Source organism: Rhincodon typus, chromosome 4 (assembly GCF_021869965.1).
Source record: "Rhincodon typus isolate 14 chromosome 4, sRhiTyp1.1, whole genome shotgun sequence".
NCBI classification, from domain to species: domain Eukaryota; kingdom Metazoa; phylum Chordata; class Chondrichthyes; order Orectolobiformes; family Rhincodontidae; genus Rhincodon; species Rhincodon typus.
This window is the reverse complement of record NC_063335.1, coordinates 5,743,426-5,769,632: the sequence shown is the minus strand read 5'-3', so window position 1 is coordinate 5,769,632 and position 26,207 is coordinate 5,743,426. Positions and strand designations below refer to the sequence as shown.

Here is a 26,207-nt window from a genome sequence, read left to right as displayed (position 1 = left end):
TAGTGGAGTCGGCCTCATTAGGGGCATTTAAGCGGCTATTAGATAGGCATATGGATTATAGTAAAAGGTAGGGGTGGAGGTGAGATAGACCTTAGGTTTAGGGTAAAAGTTCGGCACAACATCGTGGGTCGAAGGGCCTGTACTGTTCTATGTTCCATGGTGTGGGGGCAGGGGGATGGCAACATATTATCATAGATAGAGGATTCGTTGCCTAACAAAAAGCAGAGACATATTTTTAAGTTGGTAAGCTGTAACTAGTGGAGAGCCACAAGGATCAGTGCTGGATCCTCAAATATTTATTATATATACGTATGTGCATATAAGAACAGATGAAGGGACTGAGTACATGATAACTACATTTGCAGACAACACAAAGATGGGTAGTAAAGAAAATTGTTAAGGGAACAAAGTGTCTTACAAAGGGATATTGATAGGTTAAGTGAGTAGCAAAAGACAGGTGGCAAATGATGGTTAATAGGAACATATGAACTTATCCACTTGGGCAAGAAGAATGGAAAACCAGCATATTATTTAAATGGAGGAAAACTGCAAAACTTGGTGGTACAAAGGGATCTAAGCATCCTGGGACATGAATCACATGAAAAAGCTACATTGAAGGTGCAACAGGTGATTTAGAAACCAAATGGTGTAATAGAACATGCTATAAAAGGAAAATTTTATTAAAGTTGCCTCGGGTGTTTGTAAGACTATACCTGGAGAACTATGTACAATTTTTATCTCTACACAAGTAAGGATATAATAGCACTGGAAACAATTCAGAGAAGGTTCATTCGACTGATTCCTATGATGAGGGGTCTATCTTAGCATCAAGCATTTAGACAGGTTGGACTTGCATCCATTGGAGTTTAAAAGATTGAGAAGTAATTTGAAAGATACATGTAAGAATCCCAATAGGAATTGATGGGGTGCAAGCAGAGATGTTTCTCCTTGTAGGAGAGACTAGAAATGGGAGATACAGTTTAAAAAAAGGATGCTCATTGATCTGTAGAATTCTTTTCTCCAGAAAGCAGTGGAGGCAGGCGCAGTTCAGTGGATTATTGACAAGAAGGTTAAAGGATAAGAAGAGGTGGACAGAATGGTAGAATTCAGGCCACCATCGAATTGGCCATGATCTTATTAAATGGTAGTTCAGGATCAGAAGACTGAATGGCCTTTTCCTGCTCGAGAATTATATGTTTGTATATTCACAGCAAATGCCTACAAATGACAATGCTATAGTGACCAGATGTTCCTGTGATGTTAACTGATGGGTAACTTTTGGCTGGGATACAGTGGCTAGCACCCCACCTTCTTTAAAATAGTGCTGTGTGGGCTTTTACATATGTCAGAGAGGATAAAAGGCAGCTCCTCTAATATCTACACTCCAACAGAGTCTCAGCTGAAGTGGGACTTGAACCTGCAGCCTTCTGAGTCAGTAATAAGAGTACAGCCAACTGAGCCATTGCTGGCAGATGGATTACTGTAACACTGCTCTCCCAATGCTACTTCCTCTTCACACCATATGTGTTCAATGACTATGATGCACAATTAGTCACAGGCAGGTGCAGGAACCAACTTACGATATCAAGAGCTTTGTGCTAAGTGATGCCTTGCTGGACTATTTTTATCCTTTGAGATGTGTAATAAAAGGACTGATTTCCCTCTATCACTCTCCCACTCACAGTGAAATGCAAACTCCCAAGCCCTGGTTTTCCATGCTTTTGAATTAGGAGATGGGATACCATGGATTGCAGATTTGTGAGATCTCTCAAAGTACAGTTTTGGGAACAGCATATCAACTCAAAGGTCTACTTCATTACGGCAAGGACAAGTATCACATACCATCCTGATGGAACTATATCACTGTTCCTCCATTGCTGCTGGGTCAAAATCCTGGAAGTCCCTTTCTCATAACACTGTGGATGTCCCTAACCACACAGACTACCGTGGTTCAAGAAGTCAAGTCACCACCAACTTCTCTAGGGCTGACCCAGCTAGTGATTCCTGTATTCCATCAATGAGTAAAAACAAAATTTAAAGCCTGAATGCTTGTTCGTGCCACGGATCTTCATCTGAAGAAAATAACAGGGAGTAAGTTATAATCATTTTTTGATGGCAACTTGCACGATATACTCACAGGAATGCAAAATGCTGCAAACTCTGGAAATCTGAAATAGAAAATAATGCTGGAAATACTCAGGTCAGAGAGCATTTGTGAAAAAAAATGCATAATATTCAAACTTGTTGTTCTCAATCATACTTTTTTACCTGGATAGAGCTTTCACCTGCACAACAGTAGATAATGGGCACTGTAGACTCAGAGACCTCAGAGGAGATTAATCTTTCTGAAGGTCCACCATCACAGGACTTCTTCTGAACATGTATCTGCTCAGGGACTTGCACTTCAAGTGACATCAGTTAGGTAGGTTGTTGGGTTTTCTCCTGGTTATTTACACTTTACAAGTCAGTAAGAGCAGACAATGGGCGACAATGTAGAGTTCATGTCAAGTGGCACAATATCTCCAAGCCCTGCTCAACTCGATGTGGTTGTGATGTACTCAAAGGGCCATTGATGAAGAGATGAATCATCAAAGAGCAGGAGAAAATGTGCAATACACTGACAGACCTTCGAATTTGGCCACCATTATTGCAGAGAGATTGAAGCAATCAATTTTAGCATGCGGGTGTGATATCAGAGACCACGGAGACGATGCCTTCTTTTATGACTAGGACAGCCAATGAACAGATCTAAAGAAAAAAGGTAAAGTCATCATTGTCTTACCAGACTACAGACCTGCACTCTCATTGCAGAGATATCACAGGTGGTAGGTCTGAGGGGGTCACCGCACCTTAGGCCAGGGGAGAGTTTGAGAAAGAGAGTCCTTCGTAGTATCTCAGCTGATGTGGGAATTGAACCCACACTGTTGGCATCACTCTGTATAACAAACCAGCTATCCTGCCAACTAGCTCCAAGTGCAAAGACCATCATACAGCCAACCAAATGAATTCAAGCATGCCTTCATCATTTGTGCAGAGTTGGGATGCTGGCATATTGTCCATCACAAAAATCTTCGCAGGTATCTTAGCCATGGTCTTATAGAGCCACAATGATCTACACCAAAGTGATCTCGAGCACAATGCTAAGGTGACATGTATCTGGACCACGAGAAAGATGTTAAACAATCATGGAATGGGGTACAACCCTGAAAGCATTTCCATTTCTGTCCCACATGCTGCTCTGCGTCCTGGGAGCAAAGTATGTCCCTAAGCTGCTGCAGGTGGAGCAGTCATCGATGGGGCTCACAAGACTCCAAATCAAAAGGACATTAGACACAAGGATCTTAGCAATAAGTGCAGAGATCTAAGTATGTTGCTTCTACCTTTGTTGAAGTCATAGAAGTTGAGACATATAGAAGGAGAAGAAACAAAAGTGATAATTAGTAGTTCAACAAGTGTATCCACATGGGTGTATCACAGTGTTGTTTTGATAGGTTTTGTTTCTTTACTTAGCTCACATAAATTTCACTTTTTCTCACCATTTTCCTGCTTTGTCCTTCTCAAGTGCTGGCCGCAAAGTAGCCTTCTCACCTGAATGTGAAACCGTGAATCATCAGGTCAATATCCAAAGAGTGTCTGTTTGGTTGAAGGACTGCTTTTTGTCAGGGGCTGTTGAGGGGTAAAGGAGTGGGGCAAGAGTGACAGATGCACTTTCTGGCACTATTGGCAAACTGTTGTAAGGTAAGTGAACTGAGCATTAATAAGGGAATCAGTCTCTTCTTCTTCCCCCCACCCCCTCTTCTCAAGTTGTCAGCAGAGGATTGGAGCTCTTGCATTCTTCCTCCTGCAGGTCCAAGCCTCACTTCTGTGCAGTGTTGTAGTGCCACAACCATTCTGTAGAATCTAATGTCCACTGTAGCACTTCAGTTGACCACTTTCTGATGGTGCCATGCCAAGTTTGGAGTGGGTAGCCCTGGTCACCTAGTAGCCAGCTTTCATTTCTGCTGTTAGGATTGAAGAGATCAGAGATGTTGAACTGCCACAACATGGAAGCATCATGGCAGTTGTGCAGGAACCTTATGCAAAACCATGTGAAGACATTTTTTGTGGTCACTCATTTTGGGGGAGTGAAAGCCGTTGCCATTGATAAATACTTTAGGTTGTTCTGGGGTTGCCTGAGTTGGTACATGTGGACACTCAATGGTGCCCTGTACCTTTGGGGAACCAGTCAAGGCTGCAAAGCAGAGTCACTGCTCATTCTGAATGACATATTCACAGTGCCGATACAATCAGCAGACTCGGGAAAACAAACCCAGAGGTTATTCTATGCCAGAAACCCAGACAGGGAAGGATAGAACTGGAGCCAACTTTTACACATTTTTATGTTTATTTACAAAATGATGCATTACAAGCAGTTGACTCCGAACTACAGTATCAGTCTCTGTCTACTTATAGAGAGTGAATGCCCATTCACTGTCCATGGCTTACAAATAATTAAATACAATTAATATGAAATTATCAGATTTTTTTCTCCGCTGCTTATAACTACTCCTACCAAAGGATCTGGTGTCATTGAGCTGACAGGCTATCCTGTTGTGCATCATTCCCCCCATTTCTACAGTAGTTCACCTGCAACCACTGAAGTCCATCATCCAATTACATCTAGGTCTACTCCTTCTTCTGATGCCCTCAACTTTATCCTCCAGTAGAGATCTCTGTAGCTTTTCAGCTCTGATCAAAATGGCTGAAATGTTGACAGCTTCTTTTCTGGATGCCACTCTTTCAGAATTCCTTTTGCTCTTGATATTTCAAGCACCTCTTCACTTCACTTATGGTCTATACATGGCACTTTAAGCATATGCCTTAGCATCCACATTTCAAAAGGACTCTGTTTTCTTCCACAGATCTTTATTTATTGTCCAGGACATCTACAGAACATCTAGAAAGCCTTGGAGAAACAGAAATAGAAGTGATAACAGAAATTTGTGATTGAATATATACTAAAGGATATACGTTAATTGACTTGAGACATTGTTTGCTAAGATACACAAGAAACCTAAAACAATAAAATGCAATCGGTATAGAACTCCAAGCTGAAAGAGTCAACTCATTAAAGTGATCTTGAAAATTATAATTGAAAGAAAAACACATCTGAAGCAGAAACTGGTGAAACATAGCCTAGATAGTGAAGGAACGAGAGAAGGAATATTTAACCCATGAACAATCTTCGATAAATATCGAGAAGTAAACAAGAACATCTATACGCACATAGGGCAATGGATAAAGTGTTTGATTGTGTTCATCACCAAAAGTTAACTAATGTGCTGCTGAATTGTGACATTGATAGTAAAAATGTGACATGTAACCAGAGCCATATTTGGAGCAAATAATGAGCAGACTAGAAGAGGCAAATGTTTCAACTGAAGAGAGGAATACAACAAGGGTCCTATCCTGTATCCAAAAATTACTCAATCTGTACAGGGAACAAATATTCAGAGTTAGATATACTTGAGGATAATAGAAGAACAAACTCGAAGAATGCTGATAACACAGCATATTTTGCAGCATCAGAAGAGGTCCTGCAAAATATTGTAGATCATGGCCAGGATTTTCTTAGCAGCGTCAATGACAAGGGAACTGCTGTTCTGCTCATAAATTCATGATCCAATGTTGCTGTGCATTTTTATTTGGGTCTACCAATCCTGGCATTCACAGAAATGTGCAGCACACCATCTCTCCAGGAACTCAAACAGCAGAATGGTATTGAGGGGATACAGGACGTATACCGTATGGTAAGATCAAAGGTCAAATTTTTGAATGTTAACGAATGGGTGAGAGGATGAACGAGTAGGTGGGTAAGATAGGTTGGTAAGTGGGTGGTGGATGAGAGGCAGATGTGTGAATCGGGTGAGTGAGGCGGGTGTGTGGTAGTTGGGAGGATAAACCATTTGGGATGGAGTGGGTTATAGTTGATTTGGCACGGAGAGCAGTCTGGTTTGGGAGTCAGAACAGTTGTTTGGTGTTTGGGGAATATTTGGGAGATCAGAGGTAATTGGAGGATGATTGAGATTGGGATGTGTGGTTATCCAAGTGTTAGACTACATTATAATGAACAGGATAGATATCAAGGTAGGTAATGCAGCTCAGAGTCAAAGACATTTCCAGAATTTAAAGGGAGCAGAGGGAGTGTCCATTGGGAGTCTAAGTAGAGGTTAATTCCCATGTAGATGTGCATGTCAGGATTTCTGCAGTGTCCTGATGGGCATCTGCAGATATATGCTCAGTCTCTATGATCTGGAGTGTGGAAGATTAAGTCACAAGAAAAATCTAGAGGTTTAGGTGCTTTTATGTTATGTTCTTAAGATGCTAAATTCTCATCAGCTTCCTGTGTCCCTGAGAAACCTGGACAATAAATAAAGAGATTCCTTTCATTATCTTTACAATAAAAGTTACACTTTATATGACAGTAAAAATCTTCAAATAAATTGAATCCAAACCTCCATTCTCTGAATAAAGTACTACATTATGAGGGTCCTTCCTCTAGGGCCACAAACAATTTCTTCACACATACAGAAGTTTAGCCATGAATTTAATCAGTGGCCTAACCCCAGGAAGTTCCTGCTTTTGGGTTATTCTTGCTTTAAAAGAAAAGGCCATCAAAAGCTCAGGTCCCTGTTCTGCTCTGTCACTGAGCTTCAATATATCGACATGGCTGCTTACAATTTTGGAATTACCTCATTTAATTATCCATTGGCCGTTCAGACCATTACAGTAACTGGAATTGTTGGAAATTAGGAACAGAAGCTTTGTAAAGATATTTTTGAAGGAAGCATTCAAGTGAAGGAAATGGCAGAAGGCCCCCGAGAAGGGATCAGGGAATTGCAATCAGGCAGAAAAGTGTACAAAATTTCAAGCCTACGCAATTAATGCAACACTTTCCACTGAATTTTTCATAGGCTCTGTGAGACCTGTAAATGCTTTGAGAATTAATATTTCATATACTGTTTTTTTGAAAAGTTGCCTCCCTCCATTTTCCTCAAGGACTGCATTGATCTTTGTGCTCCTGCATTAAAACAGCAAACAAGGGAAAGCCCACTAGAAATTATACAGCTATTCTTCAAATCATCTGAGTATAGATAAATATGCAATCATCTCAGAGGGTCTTCTACTGCAAGACAAATCTAGTTCAATGCCCAAGATGAGGTAAATTTAAAATTAAGGAGATCTTCTGTAATGTGAGGATTCTTAATTGAAAATGTTTTCAGGTTACGGGATCCAAAGGTAAAACAATTTCACTATTCTCACTGGATACCTGCAACAGTTATTATTTTAACTTCTTTTGATTGCATTATGGAATTGCAAGGCATTGGATTCAGGGACTTCAGTGTAATTGCCCACCAACATAACTGCCGGTAGCGAGGTACCAGAGTTATGGAAAAACAGAACTATTTAAGATTCAGATCTCAAATTACAGCATAACAATGATAGGATAGGCATCCAGCACAGATGAATCCTATTAGTGAAGACCAGCGGAAGTGCCCAATGTAGCTGGGCCCTCTGGTGCAGTGGTAGTGTCCATACCCTGGTCTGGGAGGCCCAGATTCAAGTCCCATCTGCTTCGGGATGTGTAATAACATCTCTGAACAGATTGATTGGTAAAATAGGTTAAATTTTAGAAAGTGCCAGCGCACTTACTTAAAAGGCAGAAATTTGCCCTGTTTGGTGAGTATGTTTTGAGGCAACTATATTTGAGACTACTATCTGTGAAGTCAGAGCAAGTACTGCATTTGCATGATCATTTTCCAGATGTCAATGGTGATGAATCAGAAATAAACGGAGTGAAAAACAGCTCTAAATTGAATGCCAGTGAAATAATCCAGCAAGAATGTGAAATAGATTATCACATCTTATGTTTTTCTAAATTTCTACAGAAGGTAGTACGAAAATCAAATCAAATTTTGTAGTCAGGAATGATTGTTTCTTCCAGATTATTTTTTGCAGATTAAAGCCATAGCATTACACATTGTGTGAACATATAACAGAATTTTAGCTTCATCTGCAACTGAACTCAATGTTGCCTAAAGCAGTCTCAGTGTGATATAGGGGCCAAATGAGCCCTCTTGGTGTATGCCTCTCATTGATATGGACAGCTTTAGTCTCCATGTCAAATTGAAAGAAAACCAGAACACCAGTGTGTTAACATTCACTTTTCCAGGTTTTATTGGGCTTATCACTAAGTTTGAAATTCATCTCTTGAAGAAATATTTGCCTCGGAAACTTAAATCATGGTCATGGGTGTGTCCTACTTTCCATTGCTAACTCTAAAAGTTGAAAAGCTCGAATTTTAAATTTGCTTTTTCTCTTTTTAAGATGTTGCTGGACCAAACCTCTCCTTTCGGTATTTTTTTTTAAAAACTGTCTTTTGGTTCCTCGGTAAGTATGATCTGTTAGTGCTTGATATTCTCCCATATGGTATCAAAACATATTTTATTCATAAACACATTTGCAGATCTGGTCAATGACTCCTACCTGAATGTTGCAAATAACAGACAAAACTAATCTCTTGACAATAGCAAATTGCACACTGAGAGGCTTCTCATTTCAAACTAAACCACGTCTACTGTCTTACAATACAGACCCGAGATACTCTGCTGTGAATTCTAATTATCTTCCACTGAGAAAGTCCCTTGGGATTAAGAATGACTTCCTTTCACAACAGTTCGATGTGTTCCGAGATGGTTCATCAGTCCTATTTCTGATCTGCAGACTCTGTCAGGACAAATGATGATTGAAAGGTTGGCTAGATAAGGTGCTCAGAGATTTGTGTGCTCCCTCTGATTTCTCAACTTTGATACTGCGCATTCCTGTCAAAGTTTCTTCATGTGTTTGCTCCATTCCTGAATGGCCCCTCTTCACTTTGAACAGTCTCAGGTCAAAAGAATTTCACGTGTCAGGATGGATGACTGATCACTTCAAGGACATCTCTAAACAATTACTCTGTTCTCCTGTGAGTATCCTGCTCTGAGTGAGCTGCTAGCAGAGCAGATGCTTCAGGAATCCAGTGTAAGGCACACAGCCAACACATTATGTACAGCAGAAGTGGTTTTGAGTGATTGATGAGTATGTGTTTTGACCCCAAATCCCACCGTAACAAGCACCATGAGAAGGTCTCTATCAGGAAACATTTAGAGTGGTTTGTTGAAAATGACCATGAAATATAGGACCTAATTGAGTGCAAGTGGAAATCTTTTGCAGCCTGGAAACCATTACTAAAGAGAATAGCAGCACTTGCATAAGTTGTTAAAGGTGGTTGTACAGAGTAAAATCCATGACATAATGAACAAATGGTGAGTAGAAGGAGCACAAGAGATCCAACATCTCAGACACTAACAACACACACTGTTTCTTCATTGCTACCTAAGTGATTGTAGCAAGATCAGCCTCATAGAATATGAGTTCCCTGATTGGGGCTGTTAATCTGGTCCAATCAGAGACCCCTAACTGACAGATAAGAGCAGGGGTCTCAGATATTCTACTCACTCAGAGCTGGCTCTGAAGGAGCTGGATCAGTGTCAAGGACTCTCCATATGTAAATAAAGGGTGACTTGGTGATGGGATACCGGCCTCTGCAGAGTTATTTCAGGTGACAAGAGAAAAGCAAACTCCTAAAGAAATTTGCTCGCAACAGTCATCTTTAAGTTGGGGTAAGCATTTCTGGCATCATACTGTTATTTGGGAAGCTTGGCTCCTTCGATCCTGCCATTGAAGACTGAACCCAGTATGTGGAAAGAATGTGTTATTTTTTCCAGGCAAATGACATTGGGGCAGATGAAAAGCAATGAGTAATTCTCCTGACAGCTTGTGACCTGCAGCTTTTTTGGTTATTGGGATTCTGACTTTTCCTGAGCCACCAGATACTAAAACCTTTCAAGAGTTGATGAATTTAGTTAAAGAAATATTATGATCCCAAGCCTCCTTTAATTCTTAGATGCTATTGGTTTTACTTGGCAATTCGAGAACCAGGGAAATCTGTATCAGGCATGTGGCAGAGGCATGTGACTTTGGTTTAAGCTTCAATGAGATGCCCAGACACAGTTTGGTAAGTGGGATTAATGAAGTAATCATGTAAAAGTGCCTACTAGCTGAAGCCCAACCGGACTTCAAACAGGCACTACAATTCGCTCTATCATTAGAAAATGTGGCACGTGGAGGATTGAGTTGCAGGGGATTCCAGAGAAAGTGGACACCCTCGCCAGACTGACTGAACTTGAAGAACACCACTTGAGTGAAGGCAACTGCATAGCTTCACTCAGGACACAACTGGAATAGAGAGACCCTTGGTCAACCCACAGTGAAACTTCAAAACAAAGCCAATCCTGAGCCAAAAGTTTCTTCAAGATCTGGGCCGGCAAGCCATTGTAGTTGCTGCCAGTATGCAGACTCGAGACAATAAAACAGTTCCACTAGACCTAAATTGAATAAGAGAACTCATTGGCTGGTATCCAGGAGAGTGTACACTTTGGAAAGTCTACCTACATCTGGTTTGAAACCGTTAAATTGCCTAGCAACATCTGAATCAAAACCAATCAAAATAAAATCTGATTAAAACGGTCATCTGCTTTGATTAGAGGTCAATACTGGTGCAGCCCTTTCAGTGATCAGCCTCAAACAAAATTCGCTCCGAACTCCAACCCTTACCCTGGTGCAAGACCTCGGCTAGACTGAGAACCTACACTGCGGAACCTTTACAGGTTAAGGGTACAACTTCAGTTCTGGTTTCTACGAGAAGTAGCTGGTGGAGTTAGCACTGATTGTAGTAAAAGGCTTGGGCCCAAGCTTGTTGGGGTGAAATTCGTTGATAAAGATTAACGTAGATTGGGTCAACATTTTTTGATTAGAGAATGGCTGCCTGAATGGAGTACTAATAAAATAGCTGGAAGTTTTTCAGGAAGGTCCAGGGACTATCAAAGGAACCAAGGTCACCTTGCATGTTGACCAGGAAGCAATTCCACGATTCTGCAAGGCCTGCCCATTATCATTTGCCTCATGGGCAAAAGTTGAGGCAGGAATCAGGAAGCTGGAAAGCGAAGGAATCCTCAAACCAGTACAGTTTGCGGAATGGGCAGCACCGGTTGTACAGAAGAATGATGGGTCAGTTCGCCTTTGTGGGGATTTTAAACAAACGTTAAACCACTTTTCGCAGCTGGATAAATACCAAACCCTCGCATTGAGGATTTATAAACAAAGCTGGCAGGGGCACTATCCTTCATGAAGCTGGACATGAGGCATACATACGTGCAATTGCAGTTAGATGAGGGTTCCCAGAGTTTGCTACAATTAATACCCATACGGTTTGTACTAATATAAGAGACCACCATTTGGGGTATCATCAGCCTATGCAAATTTTCAGCAGGTGATGGAAAACATTTGAGAAGGTCTACCCCAGGTCCTCATTTATTTAGATGACGTGCTAATAACAGGAAAGACCAATAAGGAGCACTTAGATAACTTGTTTCTCCCAGGTGGGTGTATGCCTTAGAATAGGTGTTCCAGAAACCCAAGTGACCTACTTGGGTTACAGAGTTGACAAGACCGGGTTGCACCTGTTGGAAGATAAAGTGAGCGCGAGCAAAGTTGTCCTGGCTCCCATGTCTGTATTGGAGCTTAGGTCTTTCCTTGGGCTGGTGAATTATTATGGAAAGTTCATACATAACCTGGCCTACATCCTGGCACCGTTGTATCAACTCTGAAAGGGTCAGCCTTGGAAAGGGTCGCATAGCCAAGCCATAGCTTTCAGGGAAGTGAAGAAACAGCTATCACCCTCTAAGGTGTTGGCACACTGTGATCCCATGTGAGATCTGGTAGTGACATGCAATGCCTCCCTGTATGGTCTTGGGTAGTATCAGCTCATTGGTGGCCCAATGGAGAGGAACGCCCAATAACATACACAACCAGAACTTTGGCTAAAGCATATGCCCAGATAGAGAAGGAGATTTAGTGGTCATATTTGGAGTCAGGAAGTTCCACCGATACCTTTATAAATGTACATTTGCAATAATAACAGACCACAGACCTGGCTAGATATGCTTAAAGATAATAAGGCAGTGCCACCCATAACTTCAGGCCAAATTCAGTGGTGGGCTTTAATACTAAGTACATACAAGTTGGCACACCATCCGGGAGGCCAAGTGGCAATTGCGGATACATTGAGCCACCGCCTGCTGGCAGGTACGCTGGAAGTGTACTGCCATTGGAAGAGTCCGTCATGGTTTTAAATTTTCTGGGCACACTTCCAGTCACAGCTGACAATATCAGACTGTGGATACAGAAAGATCTGGTCCTGGCAAAACTGAACCAGCTAGTGGTGATGGGGGAAACCAAAGGACCATCACAACCAGAACTGAAACCACTTTGGACCCAGAGAGACCAGATCACAGTGCAGGACGGCATATTATTATGGGGACCAAAAGTGATTGTCCCAAGCAAAGGTTGCTATCAGATACTGGCTGAACTCCACTAGGTCATCCAGGGGGTTTCTAAAATGAAAATGTTGGTGAGACGTTATGTCTGGTGGCCAGCAGTGGATGCAGACATAGCCGTGTTGGTGGGGCTGTGCCCAGAGCACTAAGGACAGAAATTACCTCTAGCAGCTCCCCCACATTCATGGGAATGGGCGGATAAACCCTCAACTCAATTACACATCAACTATGCAGATCCTTTCATAGACTCAATGTTCTTAGTCATTGTGGATGCCCACTGAAAGTGGCTGGACATGTTTAGAGTTCATTTGTCAAACATGGAGAGGATGATAGAAGAAGTGCAGCCACCTTTTGCAATACGCTGACTCCTGGAATTGTTGGTCACAAGTAACAGGCCATTGTTTACCAGCAGGAAATTTGAGTATTGAGCTCCATACCATCTATCATCCAATGATCTGGCAGAAAGAGCAGTCCAAAATTTGAAGGCAGGCTTAAAGAAACAGCCTACAGCTTCACCAGATACCAAATTCCTAATTGATTATAGGACCACCCCTCATGCAACTACAGGGATAGCTCCAGCAGTGTTGCTGATGGGGAGAAGACTCCGCACCACATTAAATCCGATCTTCCCAGACCTGAGGGTGAAACAGCATCAGGAACGCCAATGCCAGCTACAAGATATGGCTAAGTGAGACAGACAGTTTACTTCAGGGGATGAAGTTTAGTGCAGGAACCACGGGATTGTCCCAGCATGGGTAAGAAGCGAGGTCGATACGAGGTCAGGTCCGGTGAATTACAAAGTTTGGGTAGGTGCGATGATTCTGAACAAGCACATGGACCATATGAAAGCTGCAAACCCGCAAACTGTGCAGGTGCCAAACGTGCCCAGCTCCTCGATAGCTTTTCCGACTGTTCTGGAACATGTGGGCTCTCCATCAAGTGCAGGAGATACCTCGGAATCTGAAATCGATATGGCAGATGTTGCCTTTGTACCTCGATGCCTTTGTAACCTGAAGAAGAGAATTAATTTCTTCGGAGATGCTCCGGGCGTGAGAGGCGAGTTACTGTGTGTTAGATGCTGCCTGTAGCAGAGGCAAAGTTGGAGGAACCTGGCCCGCTGCTAAAACACCCCAGGAGGAACTATAAAAAAAAAGAACTGGCTTATGTCCTCAGACTCAGAGGGGGAAGGATGTAGTGATAAGAACAATGTCAGCCAGATAGACTTCAGAGAATATAAGTTCCCCGATTGGACCAGATTAACAGCCCCAATCAGGGAGCCCTGGCTGACAGATAAGAATAGGAGTGTTAGACATCCTGTTCACTGAGAGCTGGATCAGTGTCAAGGACTTTCCACGTGTAAATAAAGGGTGACCTTGTAAGGAATAGTAAGAACTGCCAATGCTGGAGTCAGAGACAACAGTGTGGAGCTGGAGGAACACAGCAGGCTAGGCAGCATCAGAGGAACAGGAAAGTTGACATTTCGGCTTAGGACTCTTCTTCAGAAATGTCAGAAATGTCAGAAATTTCTGAAGAAGGGTCCTGACCCGAAATGTCAACTTTGCTGGTCCTCTGATGCTGCCTGACTTAGTAAGGGATACTGGCCTCTGTGGAGTTAATTCTGCTACCGGGACAATGTATACCAGCACAGCTGAGTCCAAGACGGAGTTGAATTCAAATGAAAGCTGTGTGTGCTTACGCAAAGGCTGCATGTCTGCATTAGGAGAAACATGACTTAGAGCAAATATTTTAAAAAATTTAAATGTTTTATTTTCTTTACGCCTTCCTAATATTTAGATGCAGTATCATTGTAAAAGGGAAGATGCAACATTTTTATATGTTGTTTTTGCCTGCCATGGTACAGATTTTCCTGGTTGGATTGGAATGCCAATGTTAGCCTGCCACAGCCATTTCTTCATTTCCAACCTGGAATTCAGGCTATCAGTTGTAATCTTCCCAGAGGTGCCAACTGAAAAGCCACCTCAGGAAACTCCTTCCAATTAAATCTAGTAGACGGTCAGGGAAGTGTGAGGTACAACCAAGGGCATGTCTGACCAGCAACCCAGTGGGAAAGAAGGTATTTGATGGGGCAGGCAGAGACTGTAGCATTGTGAAAGATAAAATCTCATGCATGGCTGTCAGAGCACCATTGTAGAGGAGGAACTCTCCCACAAAATGGCCTGTAGCTGCCTCCATCACATCTCTGCTGGGTCAGAGATAGTAAGAACTGTCGATGCTGGAGTCAGAGATAACACAGTGTGGAGCTGGAGGAGCACAGCAGGCCAGGCAGTGGAGCAGGAAAGTTGACCCTGGCCTGCTGTGTTCCTCCAGCTCCACACTGTGACATCTCTGCTGGGTCCCTGATCTACAGTCAAGAGGCTGCCTCCAGTTCAATTCTGGGTTCTATCATTGACTGGAATGCCATCAGCCATTGCTAAGACTCGAAACCACCATTACCTTTGGCTTAACTGGTCTATTAGTGGGCAAAAGTATCTATCTATCTACTGCTGCTCGGAGGTTAGTTTCTGCTGCTCAAGCTTATAAGTCACCTGCTGGTTGATTAACTAGCTACAGAAACAGATAGAAGCACATGTTTTGGCTGTCACATGTGTCATTAGATGTGAAAAGCCTCCAATTCCTGCCTCCAAACCAGTTCCGCAAGATCAAGAAAAGTCAGTCCTTTTATCTAGATTTGGTACAGCTCAACTGATTGAGGTCGAATGCTAGGATTCATTAACAACTACATTGTCATCTTAATATGTATGCCTGAAGGCAAACAAAACTGCTCTTCTCCTGTACTATTATAAGAACAGAAAAGTAATGCATTATTCTGATGCTAAGTGGCATCTCAACAATCTTAACATTAATGGGCTTAAGGGACAAGCTATACCTGAAGGCACTTATAAGCTACTGGCTCAATGGGACACTGGGAGTCAATTACAAGGTATTTTTTATTATTTACTATATTTTGCCAACTGTTGCCCTTTTAAATATAGAAATTTGCATGTGCGATAAATATGTCTCAACTAAGTGGATGAGCATTTTTCTTCTGCCTTGTAGGATGGGGATTCTTATCCTTCAGCTGAGGAAGCTTTTGTTACTTAAGATCGGCATCAGTGCTGATATTAAAAAGTCAACAATTACGATACACAGTCTTTGTGGCTTAATGAATGGGGCATTTTACATTTCAAGAGGGCTTAATGATGATTTACAAACTTTATTGTAGTTGGTCAACCCTTCTCCAAGTTCATTCACCTGTCTTTGTCCCCCTACTGCTTTGTGTGTGGGATATTTGGGTAAAAATTGAATTAAATTATGGCACTCACAGAAACCTGCAACAGAAAAATACCATGCCACTTAAAAAGATGTATTTCATGCAGGTAGGCAAGAACATCAAAGATACAGAAACTGGGATCCTCTTATCTAAAGAAACCTCAGAACTACTTTCCCTGCTGAAATGATGCCAGTCTTGTCAAGGAAATCCAGAATCAAAAAGGAAACAGTCCCAAGTACGGATTCAGGAGATCAGCTGATTTAAGTATTTGAGCTTTATGTCTTTACACTGAAAGGAAACGTTAGTCTCCCCTACCCCAGGTTTCCACTCCACTCCTAAGTGCAGTCAATGCCAGCTCCTCTTCCATGGCCTTTGTGGTTAGAGCTGTTGCATCGTTAAATGGGTTCCAAGATGGTCTTATCAGGATTGTCAGGTTCTTACCCGAGAACTGGAAGGCTTCCTTTCTACCCTTGTGATGTTTTCAAGCCCATTCTCTAGAGAGCCAAAGACTACAAAAGAAAAGGAAAATGTCATTATTGCTGATAACCAAAAATCACTCATGCCCTGGTTTCATTTTCTGCTCTGCATGTAACATTGTACTTCACGTCTCATTAATTTGTAAAAGGATGGATTTCAACATGAATCATTTACAATGCTTAAAAAGCCAACTGTGAAACAGAACAATAAATACAATGTGAAAACTGATAAGTTACAAAGAACCATGTTCATGTATCTTGTTCAATTACAGGCATTAATCAGATGTTGCTTAAAATTTTGTAGCAAAATTCTGATAATGGAGCAGAAGCACATTTTGAAGAGTAGATTGTTCAGACACGAAAGCTTCAGGTCTCAGTGATTCCAACACAAAAAGTTGAAATGCAGATTTAGTTTCATGCTTACCACTATCACTATACTCTCTTGATAGCCCACGTGAAGCATCAGCACCTTCCTCTGGGACTTCAGCCAGGTCTGAAGCCTGAGACAAAAAGGAAGAGAACTGTCTCACGAACGGAAATTAAGACCGGTCATATTGATGAGGTTTCAACAACTCCAGTATAATGTTAGTTTAAAACAAAATCAAGAAATGTGAAATCAACGTAGAGAAAACTGGAATTGCACCTGTGCCAACAGTCAGATAAAGGGGCAAGAATATATTTCAATTAGAATCTCTACCATATGAAAGCAGGCCATTTGGCCCATCGAGTCTGCACCAACCATCTGAAGTGCATCTCACCCAGAGCCATCCCCCTACTCTAGCTCTGTAACCCTGCAATTCTAATTAGCTAATCCACCTAGCCTGCACATCCCTGAACATTGTGGGCAATTGAGCATGGCCAATCCATCTAACCCTTGGACTACGGGAGGAAACCCACGCAGATACAGGGATAACATGCAAACTCCAAACGGTCAGTTGCCTAAGGCTGGAATTGAACCTGGACTCCTGGTGCTGTGATGCAGCAGTGCTAACCATTGAGTGACCGTGCCACTCCAAATGATATGAAATGAACAGGTAACCAGAGTAAAGCAAAGACTGATTGAATGATTGAATAGATAATACAGTTAATCAATAGGCATTTTGTACAAATACATCAGGCCTTACTTTGCTAGTCACTTACATAATTTTTGTTAGAAACACGAGAACAGCAATAGGCCGTTCAGCCACTCGAGCCTCCTTCACCATTTACGTAGATCATGGTAGAATATCTCCCTCAATGCCACTTTCCCACATTGTGAGTATCCCCTGATGTCATTAGCCTCCAGAAATCTTTTTGTATTTAATCATGGGATGGGGGCATCACTGGCTAGGCCAGCATTTATTGCCCATCCTTAGTTGCATTTGAGAAGGTGGCAATGAGACGCCTTCTTGAACGATTCCAGTCTGTCTACTGTACCATTAGGGATGGAATTCCTGGATTTTGACCAGCGATTTTGAAGAAATTGATTTCCATCTATCAATTGATTTCTGTCTTGAACATGCTCAATGACAGACTTTGAAGTACAGAATTTCAAAGGCTCACCACCCTCTGAGTAAAGAAATACCTCCTCCTCTCAGTATTAAATAACCTGCCCCTTATCCCGAGATTATGATCCCTGATTTTAGACTGACCACCCACAACAATATTTTATATAAATCTACCCTGTCAGATCTTGTAAGAATTTTGTAAGTTTCAGTTAAATCACCTCCCACACTTTAAAACACTAAAGGATACAGTTCCCTTGATCTTTCCTTTATTAGAAAATCAGCCATCCAGAGATTGATCTGGTGGACCTCTGTACAATCCCTCTACAACAAGTATATCCTTCCTTAGGAAGGGCCACTTGTGGTTTAGTGATCCTACCTTTGAACCAGAAGGCCTGGGTTCAAGTCCCACCTGCTCCACATGTGTACCAAAACATGTCTGAACACATTGTTTAAAAATACCTATACTGACCAAAACTGTACACAATTCCACATGTTAGGTCTTACCGAGGCCCTACACAACGCAATAAGTCATTTACTTCTATATTCAAGAGGAGGAGAAGTTTTGAATGGCACTGAACACTCTAATAATCAGCATACATGCCTACATTTGACTGAATGATGAAGAAGTCATGGATAAATTAGCTGATGTTGGTTAGGCCTAGGACACTACCCTGAAAAACTTCTGTAGCAATGTCCTGGGAATGAGATGATTTCACCTCCTACAATCAGCTTCCTGCGTATTAGGTATGACACCAATCAGCAGCTATTCCCCGATTATCATTAACTGATGTTTTGCCAGGGCTTCGATGCCAATTTGATTCAAATTGATGTCCCGACTTCAGTAGTTTTGCCCATGCTTACACCAAGGCTGTTAAACAGGTTACGTAGTTAAATTGAAGAAGACAAGCTCATCTCCTTAAAAGAAGGGAGGGAGATTTGGTAAGATATATTCAAATCATGAGGGATCTAGACAGAGCAGATTGTGAGAAACTTGTGCCCATTGGCAGAGGGGTTGAGAATCAGAGGACACCGAATTAAGGTGAACGGCTAAAAAACGCGAAAGGCAGCGTGAGAAGATACATTTTTGTGCAGCATCTGGCCAGGATTCGGGATTGCAGAGCCTGATTGAGTGGTGGAGGCATTGGATAAGGCTATGTTGGTCCTGCAGAGAGCTGGAAAAGGCATCAAGGGCTGAAGTGTCCCCTTCTGTGTTGTAACTATTCTTGATTCCATAACCATGAATCATTTTCAATCACTGGGTGTCTTTCTTAACCAATGTGCTATATATTTGATTTGAATTTCAGTTGTTGCTGCCTGCCTAATTGAACAATCCTGTTTATACTACCACCATGATGCTGCATCCACAGCCTTCTTTATTCTACCACCATAAGCAAATACGAGCTGTATAACATAATTTAGCCTGGGCAATCTTGCAGTGAAAAAATTAAATTAAAAAGAAAACTTTTAAGATTATGTGCTTTCTAGATCGGAGTTTCTGACAGAGAACCTTAACTGCCAACTATGTATCAGGGTATTTTAATGACTTCTGAGCAAAGTGCACTACCAGACAAATGCATTCCAAAAATCATCTCTTTTTTGCGACTGTATCAGTTCTACTGTTAACAGGGAAATTATAAACAGGAACAAGGATCTATTTTTAGCCTAGATAGCATATGAAAAGGGAGGACTGAGTCAACTGGAGTTAGCGAAGGTACATGGTGGCTGAGAAGGATTACTTACAGAGTTACGCTGAGGGGAGTCCGATGCACTGCCAGACCCTGACTTCTTGGTTCTTTGAGCCAGGGAAGTTCCAAACCGAAGGGCTTCATATACCGGGTCTATTTTACTGCCACAAGCTGGAACAGAAAGTAAACTGAAAGTGACAAGGGAGCTGAAGGTTATCAGTCTCACAAATTCACAATACACACCCTGGCCTCAATACTGGGAAGAATGGTACTTACCGATAGGCATCACCTCTTTGATGCACCCATATTGTTCATGGATTAATAACGGAGAGCTATAGTAACGACGGAACCCCTTTGGCTATCAATAAAAGAATAAGCATATGAGCAGTAATTAGTGGAGGATGATGCTTAGAATTATCCTACAGAAGTTGACCATTCAGGCCATCATTTCATCAGATATCCTGAGGTTATGAAAATCACTAACTGCATTGATGCAAGTGTTTCTTTTTTGCGTTCATACCCTCACTAAGTCCCAAAAAGACAAGTCATTCAACAATTTGCAAAGATTCATAGCAAGTTTAATCAATAAAGTAGTTTTGGAAACCAGCGGATAGGCAATTAAGTGACCAGAAAGCTTCAAAACCAATATGAGGTGATTCATTTTTGCCCTCTGACATAGCTGAGCAAGCCATTCAATTGTAATAAACCCAAAAAATAATAAATATTCTGCAATGTCTCTCAGGGAAACATTGGATAGACTGGAAACGCTAACATTCTTAGCAATGACAGAAGAAGAAGTAATGTTTAAAAACAGGGGCCAATAGGTACTTATGGCAGTCACATGGCCTATTATATCTGAAAGCTGGATTTCAGCCTCAGTTCAGTACAGAGTTAGAATTGCAATAATGTCACCTTTCAATCAAGATGTTACACCAACATACTATTCACCTATTTATTGGGATGTGCAGAAATCTGTGGTACTTGTTGAAAAGCAAGAGATTCGTATAGCTTACTGGCCAGGATTTATTCTTCAACAAACATCACACAAAAAAACAACAAAATAACTGATCATTATTCTCACTACACAGTTTGTGGAACTTACCTAAGTTAAATCTGCTGTTGTGTTCAGTTGCATATCTGATTACATTTCAAAAGTAATCTGTTGACTGTGAAGCAGTTTGCTACACGTTATGAATGTTAAGCATGCACTTAGATGCATGCTTATTTCCTTTTCTCCTGAACTGTACATGAATCATATTTAAGGCATGTAAGCTTCTGGGGAAACTAGATGCTCGCATTTGTTTTGTTTAGGAATTCAGATAATAGAAATTAATAACTCAAAGTGCATTAATAATCCAGAGCTGAGGGACTTCAGTTACGAGGATAGATTGGGGAAGCTGGGGTGATCCATTTTGAACAGAAGATTTACAGGAGATTTGACGGGAGTTTTCAAAATCATGAAGACAGAGTCAATAGGGGGAAACTGTTCCCATTGGTGTATGTGTCGAGAACGAGATTTAAAGTGAATAACAAATAAATGAAAAGGAACCGGAAAAATCGTTTTTTTACACCACAAGTGATCAATATCCTGGAATTCACTTTCTGAAAGTGTGTTGGAAACTGATTCAATTGTGTCCTTCTAAAATGGTCTGAAAAGAAATGTTTGCAGAGCTGCTTGAAAAAGGCAGTGAAGGTGAACAAAGATAACAAGGTGTAGAGCTGGATGAACACAGCAGGCCAAGCAGCATCAGAGGAGCAGGAAGGCGGTCGTTTCGGGCCTAGACCCTTCTTCAGAAATGCGCCGGCATCTCCTGGCACTACAATCAAGCCTACCCCAGCTCAGAGCCTCCCTTATGCCTTGATCCAGCTATCAGTGAAGTTGAACAGCTGAGTTGTTACTGACAGCCATCCTGGGCTCAATTGCCTGAATGGGTTCCTTCTTTGTAATTGTCCTGTGATTCAGTAACATAAATAGACTACCAACAATAATGTTATTGCATCAAAACGTATTCAAAATGAACACTCCAAAACAGTCTAGAACACGCAAAGCTCCCCCACCATCCCCGTCTCTGACAAGGCAACATTGTACAGCTTAGTTTCTTAGCAGATTACATATACCATGTCTGTCAGGAGTTAATATTACAGGTGCGCAGTCCATAACTTTGTGTGTTCACGCAATTTTTGCTATATGACAAATCTCGAGGAGGTGATTGGAAAAGCTCCTTACATTGTATTTAACCTAAACAAGCAGGATTCATTCGCTTCTTAATTTTCAAATCATGCCTGCAATATTACTTTCTCACTTGTGTCAAAACAGCAATTCTAGTTAGATTGTTGAGTTGATTAGGTTTATAGAGTTGCAGTCATACAGTATGGAAACAGACACTTTGGCCCAACTCGTTCATGTGAACCAGGTTTGCTAAATTGAACTTGTCCCATTTACCTGTCTTTGGCCCATATCGCTCTAAACCTTTCCTGCCCATATACTTGTCCAAATGTCTTTTAAGTGTGTAATTATACCCACCTCTACCACTTTCTCTGGCAGCTCATTCCTGATATGCACCACCCTCTGTGTGAAAATGCTGCCCCTCAGGTACTTTTTAAAATCTTTTCTCACTCACCTTAAACCTGGGCCCTCTAGTTTTGGACTCCCCTACCAGGGTTAAAAACCATTGCTATTCACCTATCCATGCCCCTCATGATTTTATAAATCTCTATAAGGTCACCACTCTGCCTCCCACACTCTCGGGAAAAAAAAGATCCCGGTCTATCCAGCTCTCTCCTTATAACTCGAACCTTTCAGTCTTAGTAATATCCGAAAAAATCTTTTCTGCACCCTTTCCAGTTTAATAACATCCTCCCTACGCAGGGTGACCGCAATTGTACGTAGTACTCCAAATGTGGCCATACTAGTGTTTGTACAGCCATAACATGATGTCCCAACTCCTGTACTCAATGCTCTGACTGATGAAGACAAACGTGCCAAACACCTTCTTTACTACCCTGTATACCTGCGATGCACTTTCAAGGAACTACGTACCTGCACCCCTAGGTCTCTCTGTTTGACAATACTCCTCAGGGCCCTACCATTAACTGTGTAAGTCCTGCCCTGGTTTGTGTTACCAAAAATGCAACACCTTGCATTTATATGAATTAAACTCCATCTGGCATTCCTCAGCCCACTGGTCCAGTTGGTCAAGATCCTTTTGTACTCTTAGATAATCTTCTTTGTTGTCCGCTACATCACCATTTTTGGTGTCATCCATAAACTTACTAACAATGCCTATGTTCTCATCCAAATTGTTTATATAAATGACAAGCAACAGTACATCCAGCACTGATCCTTGTGGTACACCTGTAGTCATAGGCCTCCAGTCTGAACAACAACCCTCTATCTCCTACCGTCAAGCCAATTTCATATCCAATTGGCTAGCTCTCCCTATATCCATTTGATATAACCTTACAAACAAGCCCAGCACGCAGACCTTTGCTGAAGGCCTTGCTAAAGTTCATGTAGACAAGACACTCTGCTTTCTTCTACCTTCTTGGTCACCCCTTCAAACAAAAACTCATTCAAATTTCTGAGACTTGGGACGATTTCCCATGCACCAAGCCATGCTGGCTATCCCTAATCAGTTCTTGCCTTTCCAAATACACGTAGATCCCGTCTCTCAGTATTCCCCCCAACAACTTACCCACCGCTGATGATTGGCTCACTGGTCTGTAGTTCCCTGGCTTTTCCTTGCAGCCTTCCTTAAATAATGGCACAACATTAGCCACCCTCCAATCTTCTGGCACCTCACCTGTGAATATTGATGACGCAAATATCTCTGCTAGGGGCCCTGCAATTTCTGCCCTGGCTTCCCACAATGTCCTGGGATATACTTGATCAGGTCCCAGGGATTTATCTACCTTTATGTGTTTTAAGACCTCCAGCACCTCCTCTTCTGTAATCTAGACTCTTTTCAAGACATCACTATTTATTTCCCCAAGTTCCCTAGTTTCCATGTCTTTCTCCATGGTAAATACTGATGAAAAGTATTTGTTTAGGATCTCACCCGTCTTGTGTGGTTCCACATAGATGGCTTTGTTGATCTTTAAGTGGCCCTTTTCTCTCCCTAATTACTCTTATGCCCTCCATATACTTGCAGAATGTCTTTGGATTCTCCTTTATCCTACCTGCCAAAGTTATCTTCTGTCCCCCTTTTGCCCTCCTAATTGCACTTCTACACCCCTATACTCAAGGGATTCACTTGACATATGCCTCCTCCTTTTTCTTGACCAGAGCCTCAATATCTCCAGTCATGCAGTGTTCCCTACTCCTGCCAGCCCTGCCCTTCACACTAGCAGGAACATGTTGGCCCTGAACTCTTGTTACCTCACTTTTGAAAGCCTTCCAATTGTCGGGCATCCTGCATACCTGCGAACAACCTCCCCAAAGCAACTTTTGAAAGTTCCTGTCTAATACCATCAAAATTAACCTTGCCCCAGTTTACAACTTTAACTTGTGGACCACAACAATCCTCTTCCAGAACTATTTTAAAACTGACCCTCTTCCTATTTCTCGGTTCTACCACACAGCTTCACTGGACAATCCCTCAGAAATATCCTAAGTACTGCCATGGTGTCTTCCCTAATCAAAAAACACCATTCCCCTCCTCTCTTGCCTCTCCTTCTATCTTTCTTATAGCATCTGTGCCCCGGAACATTGAGTTGCCAGTCCTGTCCCGCCCTCAGCAACGTTTTTGTCCTAGGCGTGATATCCCAGTCCCATGTTCCCATCCATGCCCTGAGTTCATCTGCCTTACCTTTCAGGCCTCTTGCATTGAAATAAATGCAGTTTAATTCATCAGACTTCCCTTGTTCCCTGCCACGCTCTTGCCTGCCTTGTCTTCTTAACTTACTCTCTCTAACCTCTGTATTAGCCTCAACCTTCCCTTTTGTCTCACTACTGCTTAAGGTCACACCATGCTGCTAGGCTAGTTTAAACCGTCTTGAGCAGCTCTAGTAAATACCCCTATAAGGGGGGTTCAGTTCAGACACAACCCGTTCCACTTGATCAGGTCACTTCTATCCGAGATCCCAACGATCCAACAATCTGAATCCCTGCCCCCCGCACCAGCTCCTCAGCCACACATTCATCTGCCCTTTCCTCCTATTCCTACTCTCATTAGCACATGGCACTGGGAGTAATCCAGAGATTACTAACCTTGAGGTCCTGCTTTTTAACCTCCTGCCTAACTCCTTATATTCACTCTGCAGGACCTCATCCATTTTCCTCGCTATGTCATTGGTACCAATGTGGACAAATGGCCGCTCATGCTCGCTATTGAGACTCTACTGCAACTGCTCCGAGACGTCCCTGACCCTGGTACCCAGGAGGCAACATGCCATCCTACAATCTCGCTTGTGGCCGCAGAAATGCCTGTGTGTGTCCCTTACCAGACCAGTGCCCTATCACAATTGCTCCCTTGGACTTTGCCATTCCCCGCTTTACAGCATAGCCAGTTGTGGTGCCAAAGACCTGGCTGCTCCTGCTATTTTTCCCTGATAGGCTATTCCCTCCAACAGTATCCAAAACAGTATACTTGTTTGAGGTGGGGGGGGTGGAAAATAGCCACAGAAGACTGCTGCACTACCTGCCCATCTCTCCTGGCAGTCACCCATCTATCTAACTGAACCCGCGTGTGACCACGTCCCTGAAGCTTCTATCCATCACACTCTCTGCCTCCTGTATGTTCCTCAGTGCATCCAACCGCAACTCCAACTGATCCATGTGGTCTGAGGGAAACTGCAGCCAGACGCACTTCCTGCAGATATAGTCACCAGGGACATTTGACTGCTACCTGATCTCCAACATCTCTGCTCCTTTAACATCTAGCAGACCAAGGACAATAGAAAGTTCTTGCCTTGTTGCTGCTCACCCTCCTTAACCAGGCCTGCTAATCACCTAGGCCCGTACTTGGACCTACTTTGACCACAAAGCAGCCCTTCTCAAAAAATGGTTGCAAAAATTTCCAAAACAAGACACAGCAATGACTCCTTCCCTCACTTCCCCAAACTCCCACACACTCCCACGCATTTTCATTATCTGCAGCACACACCCGTTTCTACCATCGAGGTAAGCCAAGCGACCACCTTCTGTGTTGCAACTGCTCTAAGATTCTCTTTCATCCCATCCATTTTTCAAGTCACTGTTTACATTTTGTATTAATTGTGGAGAAGGGTTATTTTCCCCTTTTCTAATGCTAAACATTCCTGATTGCAAACACAGTGCATCAATAAAGCCCACACTGAGCAGTCAGTATAGCAGGCAAATATTCCTCCAAAGTAACTTTCTGTTCAAGGCCTCACCAAACAGAAAAAAGATTTGACTTGCATCAGTCTGTGGCAAATTGTGGGAATAATACTGTCCTTTCACCTTAGGAATACTTTAAAATGTTGGATTATTGTATGATTATAATTGCTTTATTCTGAAGACCCATGCACATCACATCTAATCAGCATGGATTGTACAACTAAAATTAAGATGCTAAATCCAATATGCTTTTTGAAATACGTGTAATACCATCCATTCACCTTACGAACCCTCATTCTAGAGATAAAAAGGACAGTATTACACCTACTTCAAAAAGCATAGAGAATTTAGCATCTTAATTTAGTTATACAATCAATGCTGATTAGATATGACAGGCATGGGTCTTGACAGTATAAAGCAATTAAAATTATGCAATTATCCAACATCTAAAATTTTGTAAATAGGAGATAACAAGGTGTAGAGCTGGATGAACACAGCAGGCCAAGCAGCATCA

At 42.1% G+C, this 26,207-nt stretch overlaps 1 protein-coding gene across 2 annotated transcripts in view; it reads right to left on the bottom strand.

Moving 5' to 3' along the window:
- Positions 1-4,444: 4,444 nt before the first annotated feature.
- Positions 4,445-26,207, bottom strand: part of LOC109921639 (SH3 and cysteine-rich domain-containing protein-like) — a 71,674-nt gene continuing 49,911 nt past the window's right edge. Inside the window, exons 4-8 of one of the 2 annotated variants that reach the window (XM_020521672.2) lie at positions 19,672-19,753; positions 19,451-19,566; positions 16,648-16,723; positions 16,189-16,256; positions 4,445-4,945 (exon numbers count right to left, since the gene is read on the bottom strand). In XM_020521672.2, coding sequence (XP_020377261.1) covers positions 4,937-4,945; positions 16,189-16,256; positions 16,648-16,723; positions 19,451-19,566; positions 19,672-19,753 — 351 coding nt within the window. In that variant the 3' untranslated portion in view covers positions 4,445-4,936. Of the gene's footprint in view, positions 4,946-16,126; positions 16,257-16,647; positions 16,724-19,450; positions 19,567-19,671; positions 19,754-26,207 lie in introns of those variants that run through there. The other variant, XM_048596107.1, reaches the window with a different exon arrangement.